Raw genomic sequence first — 11,375 nt, 5'->3', positions numbered from 1 at the left:
ATCTAGTTCACTGGAAATCCGTGTTCTCACAAACACCTTTTGGTGTATTAATCTTTTTTTCATAAAATTGTCTCCATTGACGCTGAGATCATGTCCCCCTGGTCCTGAGAGCAGTCAGAGGAACCTTCTGCCTCTATCAGAATGACTGAGTGTGGTTCCACAATCTACCATCAAGCGAGGTTCTTGCTCGAAACAGAAGAACTTCTAAACATGCATGATTTGCTCTGTATTATAGTCGTTCATTTATCAACAAACTTATTCCCCACATCTGGCCAATACCAGGCACTAAGGGGTGCTGTTGTCATTCTTGGGTTGACTGCCTCAACCCCTGTGTCCATTTCACATACTACTTACTCCCCCTGCGCATATGTTGGACTTTGTGCCAGCTTTCCTCTTGCAAGGATAACCCCCAAGAGTTAGTTAACATTTTCTAAATCCTACATATGTGTGTGCCAGGAACTATACTAGGTGTTTCAGATGGGTTTTCTCATTTAATTTTCAAGATTGAGGTGGGTATTATTAGTACTATCTCTTTTACATCTTTGGAGGCTTGAATGTTAAGAAACTTGCCTAAGGTCACAGAGCTATTAAGTCAGGAGCTAAAATAGGTTGGCCTGTGCCAAATTGGATGCTCTAAGCCTTGCTACTCAAAATGTGGTCCTCAAACCAATAGCACTGACATTACCTGGGAGTTTGCTAGACATGCAGAATCTCAGGTCCAACCCCAGACCCACCCAATCAGATTTGGTTTTAACAAAACCCCTGGTGATTCCTCCACAGTCTCACAGGAACATCTGGGAGCAGCAGGAAGGTAACTGGGATAATTATAGTGAATGTCTCACATCCTTGCCAGGTCCCTGAATTAGCATTGAGAGTTACCCAAGGCAAATAATCATCTTTATTTATTACCAAAGAGGTTATCAGTTTTATGGGAGCGGGGAAGAGTTTAATTGAAGTTTGGGAAACACTGGGTTAAGTCACTCCAATATGCAGACTTCACTTGAATGGATGCTGGAGAAATGGAGACAGTTTTTCCCCTGAATTGCAATTTTGGGGGAGGAAGGTATGTATGTATGCGTTCTGCAAGGGCAAAAGGAAGGATTGAGACAACAGGTTCTTGAGGTTTCAAACACTGGAAATCAGCAAGGTTTGGGACTGCTTCCAAAAGCAGCAGAGACTGAGCTGCATCTTGAAGCCAGATCATTTTCTCAATTCATTTCCTTCAAAATAGGTGCTGTTCCAAATGGACACGTGCCCACATCAATAATCTGGAGTTAGCTTATCCAGCCTGGATTCAATTTGCCAAATAGAATCCAAATATCAACAGCACCAAACAGCAGATTTGAAACCTCAATAAAACTTGGTATTATTACCTTGTTAATCGTATTATTCGGTTTAAAATTGCCTAGTTTAATAACGTTCATGACAAAACTAGTTTGCCCCTGAGTATCAGTTCCCCAGGTACAAACAATTGGTGTAAAAAGCGGATGCACGTCGCTTGGGGTGCAGACCCCCGTCAGGTACTTAATTCGGTGTGTGGCGTTGGCCTTTTCAAGCCCCTTCTCCAAGTCGCACCGGCCTCCTCCTCCTCGGGTGGGGCCTAACAGCCCAACGCATTTCCCCAGCTGGCACTTTATTCCTGTTACCAACTCACCCCGGCTTCCTAGGGTCCTAACCAGTGTGCCGCCTTCCAATTGACCCGCCGGTGGGTCACCCGGGACCTGACCGGGCCTCTGCTCCGCTGGGGTCCCCACCCCTCACTCACTTCTGAGAAGGGTGGTAGCGATGACCTGGCTCTCTCGGGTGAACTAGCCGAGCGGCGGCGGTAGCAGACAGCGAGTCACGTGTGGCGGTGGGGGCGGAGCGAGACCGGCGGGGTGGGTGGAGAAAACAAAGCCCCCAGCTGTCAGTAGAGGAAGAGGCGACAGCGCCGGAGCAGGTGAGTCAAGTGCATTTAAAGCGGTACCGCCCTGACGCACCCCAACACCCCCTGCCCTGGCGTAGTCCCTCCCAGACCAGGCGCTGGCCTCGCCTCCTCCCGCCGCCGGAGGGCGGCAGTCCCCTGGTAGCGGAGCCAGCGGGACCGGGGGTCTCCGAGCCCAGCAAGAAGTTGTGCAGGGGTCGGCGCCGGGGCCCCCGGTGGGCACCCGCCGCGCTCCCGCGGGCCGTATCTCTCCTAGGGGCGCCAGCGATGCTCACCCCGGGAAAGGGGAGGGATTCGGGGCTGCCACGCTGGCAGGAGCAAAGTGGATTGGCTTGGGGGTGAGGGCCGGAGCTGTCCAGGACAGGGACACTTGGCGCTGGCGACGAAGGGGTCTGGCGGGTGCGCACCCGCAGCGCACTGACCTAGAGGCATCAGAGTTGGGGCGCCGGGACTGAGAACGAGTGGCAGTGACAGGAGCTGTGCGCTTCGGGGCAGACCAGGAAGTGCAGCGCACTGGCGCCCGCCGGCGGGGGAGCAAGCCCTGCACCCCTAGCTCTGCTGCCACCTCCGCTGCCCCTCTGGCGAAGATCAGCCTCAACACTGCCCACTCTGACTCGGCTCCCGCTACTGCTCCGGGCGCCCTGGACTCCGGAGCTGGGTCGGTGGGAAAGAGAGGGAGTTATTATTTTGAGCGCAAGTTGTTCTTCTTCAGGGAACACCCTGCACGCGAAGCGAGGGTTACTCAGCGATTCCCCCACTCTGCTTCCGTACGAAATTCTTCAATTCACCCTTAGGAGGGATATACCGAAGCCAGAAATCCCACAAAGGGGCGAAAGAGGGGTGGGCACAGAAAGACACCCCCGCCCCGCGCGCCTGGATCGTTCGGTAATACAGACTTTCAAACCCCCAAAGAGACAATTGATTTGGTCACCCCTCGAGTCATTTTGCCAGCCCCGTACCAATGGTTGCCCAGTGCAGAGGGCAAAGCCATAACCTCGGAGGAAGGGGCGTTGCAGCCGTTTGATCAGGAGGAGCCTTTGTCTTAACCCCCAGTCCCTTTCTGCGAGTCCTCGCTGGGTCAATAGCTCGTGGAGTAATTAATAATTCCGAACATTAGCGCTCCCTTTATCTCTGAACCAGCCGACACTGCTGTCCCCTCCCTGCGGGTTTTCTCCATCACTTGCTCTTCCAAAAAATGGTACGTGGTCCAGACCCACTAAGCCAGAAGAGGTCACTAAACGCCCTGTAGTGCAGTCATGTAAAATCAAGGGTTAAAGCGTTCAAACCAGCACCCTCCCGCCCGCCAGGAGACGGAAGAACTTTCTTGATTAGCATAGTATCTGCCCTCGGGCCGCGCTGCAAGGCGGCGGTTCCGTCCCAGTCGAAGTGAAGCGTGCAGTCCCATCTTGACTGAGGTTTGGACGCAGCACCTGCTTCTAGTCTGAGAGGACCCAAGGCTTACAGCTTTGCGGAACGAGACATTGTGGAATGAAACAGAACAGAGATCAAAAGGTAACCGAAAGAACTGCAACTTTTAAGGTGCTTCTCTTGGGCGCTAAATCTAGCTGTTTTTAGCAGAGGGGGACGGGTCCTTCTCTAGCCCGGGATCCTACTGGAAATGTCCCATTGCTTTACTAGGGTTGTTTTCTGCCAAACTAAGATATCAGGGGCCATGGGCCGGTAGATCTCCAAGACAGTAGGTCTGGGAGCCCACCGAGTGGTCATTAGGTAAGCTTAACTGATAGGTTTTCCCTTGGGAAGAGTGATTGATGCTCAAAGCAAACGTTCCCAAACTTTGCTGCCTAGTAGAATCACCTGGGGAGCTTTGAAAATCCCTGATGTCTATCTCTCATCCCAGTCCATTTAAATTAGACTGATTGGAGATGAGAACCCGGCATCAGTATTTATTATTATTATTATTATTATTATTATTATTATTTTATACTCCGGGTGATTCTATGGTGCCGCAAAGCTTGAGAATCACTGACGACGCAAAGGAAGAGTTCAGTGGACAGCAGCTGCAAGCGTTGCAAGACAAGATGCCAGTTTAACAACTTGGATGGGTGGGAGTAAAGACGCTGAAACTGGGGTGCCGCTGAAGAACGCCTTAGGGCGGGGGACTGTCATCCGTCAGCTTGGTTGGCAGTGACACCTGGCACATCGTTTTTCACCCTCTCTGCCTAGGTCTGGTTCTTAGTGGAAAGATCAGAGTTCACTGCCGGTGCCTGGCGGCTGCACGGTTGTTAAGGAGACAGGTAGAAACCTTCATTCCCGTAGTGACTCACGTGTAGCAGGCAGTGGGGAAACCCAGCAGAAACTAACTCAGGGCAGTCTGGTGAGTCAGCAGCAGGCTGCACTCCAAGGCTGAGCCCGGGAATAGGAAGTAATTACACGGAGCAGCATTGACGCGCACAAACTCCATTCCTTTGAAAACATATTTGAATATCTGATCAGGATCTGTCTGCTTGCATGAGCCGCTCCCTTTTCCAGCTCCCATTCTACCTGCTTCAAATAATGCTCTCTCCTGTGAGAAGGGAGAACACAAAGCCAACCAGACATCTTGTAATTTCTTTGGTGTTGAGGCATATAAAAAAACTGTTGGAAAATAGTGAACTGGTTTAGGTGATTTCAAGTATGTGAAGTAGAGAGGATAAATTTTCAATATATAAATTTTTGAATACAAAAAAGTCATATGCTGTTTGATTACACATTCAAAAGTGGATTAAAGGATCTATTTAAATAGAAATGCTTACAACTAATATTTTATATGAAATTTTATGTTTGCTATTACCCGAAGTTTTCCTGCTTAAAAGAAGTCATCCCCAAGTGATGAGCCTAAATAAGATGAACTGTTTAAAATGTACACAAAGTTTATTATAAAAAACTTAATTTTCTTATTTTATTACTATTTGACTCATTATACCTCTCCTTTCTTCATTATTCTTTATACCACGTGACTCTCTACCGTTTCCTAAATGCTTTCTTACCCATTCTCAGTTTCTTTAAGGAGGAATAGTGCTTGGCACAGAGCAAACTTTCAGTATTGTCAGCTACAGAACTTTGAACTACTTGAAGCACTTATTTACCTTGCTTGGTATTCTGTCATCTCGTAGGGCCCAGCGTGTCTGGAGCCCCAACAGCACAGAGTACAAGGCCTTTCATAGTCTTGATGTTGCTTGTATGTACTAAACATTATCAGGAGGTGGGGTGAACATTTATATCAAAGCATCCTGAGTACCTTCAGTTTTGTTATTTTTCAAGACAAACATTCTGAAGATGTAGGAGCCAAAGTGCTAAACACAAAACAATTTGGCATTCTAAGCATAACCAACAATTGTTATAATACCTAACCACACTCTCCATGGGTCAAAGATTCACATCAAAAAAGTTCACTCTCTACCAATTATCAGGGGAAAAACACATATCCAACTATGTGGATGCCTAAAGGAATTCATTAAGCGAGGAGAGTTATTTCAAAGTAAGACAAATAGCAGGTTAATAGTTAAGCAGGTTTTATTGTCATCTGCCTACTGCTTTCCTCAAGATAGCATAAGTACATTTATATAGCCAGCATATTTAAAAGTGGGAAGTTGGATGTATTCTTTGACCGATACCACTCAAACTAAATGTTATTACTAAATGTTAATAAGGATTTCTGAAGGCCAAAATGATGTAAATGCATCCATTCTCATTTCTGTGTAGCTTAGAAAATTGACTAGGGATGCACTTCTGAAATTCCAACCACTTTGGCAGGAGGTATAACATACTGGAAGGCTGAAATATAGACTAGTAAAATGGGACTAATCCAGATGAATCAGAAACTATTCCTCCAAGGATGGTATATACCTAGTTCTGTAATGATTATAAGTAGGACAAAAGGGGTGGGGGAGAAAAAAAGGATGTCATCTCAATTTTAGAAGCTCTGAAGTTTTTGAGAACAGATGAGAACCACCCAGTCTTATTACTTTAAGTTTATACCACCCTTTGGTCTTATTAACATATAATAAGACGAAATAAGGGCCTACACATAATTGGGTAGTATTCCCATATGCCTAATAGCGGTAAGAAAGTCCAAAAATTCAGTGATCTTCCAAAGTGGCAAGGCCAAGGTGAGAAGCCTGGGGTACTGATTCCTTTTCCAGGGTCTATTATACTGTTTGTTTCTTGAGTAAGTTTTGGTGTAATCTTGCCTAGAGGCTTTAACGAGACAAGTTCAGTTCTAATTCTCTCCTCCCTCCTTAAAATAGGAGGAACTATTCACATACATCATGCTCGCACAGACTTTATTCTTAAATAACCTTTGGACTAGGCCAACCTCAAATATGCTGAGCCATGGTTAGCTTCATATCTAGAAAACTAAAGTAAGAAATTTTTAAATCTTTGCCCAAGTTATAGAAGTATAAACTCTCTTGTTTTAAGGGCCCTTAAAAGTTAGTCTCACCAGCCAACAAAATCTTAAATGCTCTGTCCAGCATCTTCACCAGTAAGTAGTCCTCTGACTAATGCTTCGACGTCTCTCTCACCGTACATTCCAGGCATGGGAGACTGTCTGCAGCATCTACTCCCTGGAGATCACAAAGATTAAATCCAACTCTCTTATATATTCACCAGCAAGCATCCTAAACATTTAAAATGAATTTATTATCCTCAATCGGAAAAAAATATGGCTATAGTATTTCAAATCTGTTCATTGTACACATTTTTTGCTCTAAATTTGCACCCATAAGTCTCCAGAGAAGTATTCAAAATTATGGTTTGTTACAACAGAGCTTCATAGAATAGAATTATTGGGCAATGTGCCTCCGACAAACCTAATCTAATCATCTACACAGTTCAAAATTGACTACTGACAAACTTTGTACAATGACATTAAGTTCAGGTTGCGTTGAAACCCGTGGCTCCAACTATTTCGGGGATCAGCATACTAAGGCCTCTGTCCCACGAACTAGGACTGGTTTTTATGATTTTTAATGATTGAAAACATGTTTTTAAAAAAACTATTTGGGGACACTTAAAAATGGCATGAAATTCAAATGTCAGTGTACGAAATAAAGTTGATTGCACCGTCATACTTGTTTGCTTACATCTTGTCTAGGGCTGCCTCTGTGCTACCTCCACCAAGTGGAATAGTTGCACTGAAGACCATATGGGCCACAAAGCCTAAAATATTGACTGAATATTTACAGACAAGGTTTGCAGACCCTTGATTTTTTTCAATTCAACATACTTCAGTTTTAAATGAGAATTTGCTCACTTAAAGCCTTAGTCTTTTTTCAGTGTCTTTTTTTTCCCTTTAGAGGAGAGGGAAAAAATTTTGTTTTCAAACTAATCACTAAAGGTAGTTTAGTTTCATATCCCCCTTTTGTGTGATTTCACTTTGCAAAAGCAGAACCTTTTTTAAATATTATATGAATTTTAGTGATATAGTTAACTGTAAAACTTCTGTACCTTAAACAAGCCCAAACAGTGCAATACTGATTCACACTGAGCTATGTCACTGTTTGCAGAGCTTTAGAAACTGGGGTAACACACCCTTGACAGCAAACCCACAGTGACACTTTGCCTTAACTCTTTAGCAGTATCAACTTCCTTTTTCTCTAACCTGTGAGGGCATTTACATGCTTGTTTGTTTTAGTATATAAAGGCATAATTGGAGGATTTATTTAGATTTAGAAATTTTTCATTGACTTTCACTTCATACTGCTGCTTTTGGAAATAGCACTAGTCTTCTAAAGTATACATTTAAGATAAATACCTTACTACTTAGAAAGGCAGTGATCATTTAATAATAAGCAGATATACACATAATCGCTTATATCACTAAAGTCTGATATAATGCCATGTACAATGTAGTTTGAAATTTCCAAATTGTAAAATGGATCAGATTATGATCTAGAAATTCAAATGTTTGCCTTCTGCCCAAAGTTCGACAGATTACTGTTAAGATTCTAGGAAGACTATTTGAAAGAACAATAACCACATTGATAGGAACTGGTCTTAATTTGTTTCTTGTAAGGGTTGCCGCTCATAAAATTTCCTTCAGTTAAGAGAACTTCCTCTTTTTGATGACTTCTTAGAGCCACAGACCATTTGCAAATGAATTTCACTTAGATTAATAGAGCAACTTTAAGGGTTGCATATAACTGGTGTCTTCTTCATCCTTTCCAGAAATAGCACACCTGCAATTTAGAGACCAAAAAAAAAGGAGTTCCTTTTTCACTAAATCAAACAATGCACTATTAATAATGCAATGTTTGAGGTACTTGAGATCAGCTAAATCATTTCTGAAAACAAGCAAGTGTATTTAATCCCATCCCAGAACAGTTGGTAGTGATGGCCTGTAGATAACTAAGTCCCAAGGTAACTTAACCCACTAGTGTTCCTGTTGGCATAATTGGGAGAGGAGGAGGAAAGGGGATATCTGAAGATAGGTTGTGTAATTCCTACGTGGACTGGGTAAAGAACCAGTTCAGGTGAAACTAACTTTCCTCCCTTATCATAATTTAGATTTCATATTTTTACTAAATACATTTTATTTAATATAACTCATGTCATACATACGAATATCATTTGTAGTTCTGTAAGTAGTTATCTATCAAAGTAACTCCTAAATTAGGAACTAAGTGAATTTACTATATTTTTAATGGAGTAGGGGATTCATAATTGTTCATTGCTTAAATAGGGGCAAAACACTTAAAAGAATTTTGCTAACAGGCAAATTTTGGTTCCAACTTAGAATTAATTATAAACACCAGAACAGAAATGACTATTAGTATTAGAAATTGATAGAAGGGAAAATAAGCAAGAAAAGGCAGCTGGAAAATGAGGCAATTCCTTTTAGCTTTGCTAAAGTATCTGAAACTGTTTATTGGATGTATACATAAAAGTGAAATCAAAACTAGATTACCTTCTTTAGAGTTTGGTAAAATCTGCTTTCAACAACTGATAAGCGAGAGGTGAGAGAGTGCCTGCAACCACGTTATAATTTCCTTCCTTCTTTCAAAGATAATCTTAAATTCAATCATCTTGCCAAAATCTGATATATTAAGAACCTCTCATGATGCTTACCCAAGAAACCACTATTTACATTTCCCCACTGAGCTTCTCCAGCCCTCCAAAAGTGGAAAAGGGAGAAAGCTGGAAGAAAAACCTTCTTGCTTTGTCCCACCTGGTCCTTCCCTGAACAGGAAGCTATCAACATTAACACTCTCCTTAGCTTAACTTCCAGCTTGGCCTCTATCATGACTTTTTTTTTAAGTGTGGCCTTCTGGGCACAAGTCTCCTAAAAGAGTTTTCACAAATCAACAGCAGTTATAAATGAGTGCTCTACATGGTACTGGCAAATCCAGAAAGCAATTTTCTGTGCAGTTTGAATGTTTAAATAACACCATCAGTGGATATGTTAATTCACTACCCCAGCACGCCTCTATCTCTTAGCACTTCAAGGTCAGTTAAAATTTGGGATATGCTTTTATCTAGGGTTGCAAGGTAAAATACAGGACACCAGTTAAATCTGAATTTCAAAAAAATAATTTCTTTTTTAGTATAAGTATATCCCAATATATTGCATAGGATAGACTCATACTGGAAAATTTAATCTTTTCATCTGAATTCAATCTGATTTAATCTTTAAATCTAAATTTCAGATCAACAATTTTTTTTAGTATTAAATTAGATATACTCATACTAAAAAAAATTAATCTTTTCTAAAATTTAACTGGGCATCCCATTATTTTTGGTTGTTCGTTTGGAGTTTTATTTTTGTTTTCTCTTTTTGTTTTTGCTAAATTTTATAACCCTACTCTTATCCTATAATAAACCTCAAAATGGCTAGCTTTCCTCATCCATAAAATATTCGATCTGAGACTATATTTCTGGGATAATAAATTAAAATGTCTGAGCTACCTTCATCTATTAAAGAAAAAACTTAAGCCAGCATCTGAAGTTTTCTGCACAATTTGCTTAATTAAGAGGGGAAATAAAAAGTAAAACCAGAACTAAAAGTTAGCAATCTTTTTATTTCATAAGATATGTTAAGGTACTTTCTATTCTTTCACAGACCTTTTAACAGAATAGATACATCAATAGGTAAATCGTTAGCTCATAGTGGAGCAACTTGAGAAACCCATCAACCATGTGGGTGTTTCTAATCAAAGTTCAATCCTACATGAGCCCACTGAAGTTCAATCCCAAAATGATTACAAGGATGCCTTGCTAGTCACGTGTGGTCCCAGAACCTGCAGCATCAGCATCACCTTTGAATTCCTGAAAATCAGAATATCACGCCGCACCCCAGACCTTCTCAATCAGAATGTTCACTTTAACAAGAATCATAGGTGATTCATACGCACATTAAAGTTTGGGAAGATTCAGTTTTTCACACAGAAATTGGTCTTTTTGTTTAATACCATGTTGAAATGATCTTTCACAAACTCTTTTAATAGTTAAGAAGGAATAGTTTCTTTTGATCAAATATCTTCCAAATAGGCAACTACTGTATTTCTATTTTATTCATGTGAACATCCTAAATGATTAATTCTAATATTGTTTTACAATGAGCATATATAACAAAATAAGACAAATGTAAGTTTCAAAAAGGTTCTCCTGTGGACTAACGTGATAGCCTGTTATAAATTAGAGTCTGGATTATCCTTGATTATTCACCTATAAATTAGGTGGCACGTATTCCCTGGCCCTCAGATTACCAGCAAAGTCTCCTTTGTATTTCTTCATTTCATGTGTTGTATCTTCCATAACAATATTCATATGTCAACACCACACATTCATATATGTCTATCCCTAGGTTCCTCTAAAACTGAACAGAGGGCATGCAGATTGAGCCTTTGGCAAATTCCAAACTATTCTGTGACATTTTAAGTTTTAAAAAGTCATTTCAAAGGTTCCATATATTTTAATTTCTTTTGAGTTCAAAAACCTCACTTCTTTATGCCAGCCTGCCTGTTTTCTTTGTGTGTGTTTTTTTAGAAATTATAGTGTTGTATCATAGAAATAATTCTAAAATTGGAGCAAGAACGTCAGAAGGCCTGATGTTTAAAACTGGTTCTACTGATGACTGGCTGGGTGACTCCGGAGATATTATTTAACATTCTTCATTAGCATCCCCTAAATCCAGTTTTCTCATCGTCAGATGGAGACAGGCATTGTCTCACCAGATTCTTGTAAGGATCAAATTAGATATAACGTGTGTATGGGTCTTCATGATGACTGTTATGTACAGTGATGATTTGTTTAGTGATCTGTTTCAGATAGGTCTGGCAGTTCACTAAATATTATATGATGTGGTTTCCTGCAACATGCCTAATTTGGAAGAAAGGTGATGTTAATTTTTATGCACAGGGAAGGAACCATAGCCCACATGTCTTATCGACATGTAGCTCATGGCTCGCTGTCCACGGTAACCAGTGGTTATTAACCACAACTCTCCCTTCTG

General features: G+C 41.5%; 1 protein-coding gene across 2 annotated transcripts in view; it reads left to right on the top strand.

The window, feature by feature from the left end:
* The first annotated feature begins 1,873 nt into the window (after nt 1-1,873).
* MAPRE2 (microtubule associated protein RP/EB family member 2) overlaps nt 1,874-11,375 on the top strand; it is a 140,958-nt gene continuing 131,456 nt past the window's right edge. The window contains exon 1 of one of the 2 annotated variants that reach the window (XM_019740828.2): nt 1,874-1,939. Coding sequence is in view for 1 of the 2 variants with exons in the window: in XM_019740827.2 (XP_019596386.1) it covers nt 3,413-3,436 (24 nt within the window). In the remaining variant the exon portion in view is untranslated. Of the gene's footprint in view, nt 1,940-3,262; nt 3,437-11,375 lie in introns of those variants that run through there. The other variant, XM_019740827.2, reaches the window with a different exon arrangement.

This window comes from Rhinolophus sinicus, linkage group LG09 (genome assembly GCF_036562045.2).
Source record: "Rhinolophus sinicus isolate RSC01 linkage group LG09, ASM3656204v1, whole genome shotgun sequence".
NCBI lineage: Eukaryota > Metazoa > Chordata > Mammalia > Chiroptera > Rhinolophidae > Rhinolophus > Rhinolophus sinicus.
This window is presented reverse-complemented; position numbering and strand designations above follow the sequence as displayed.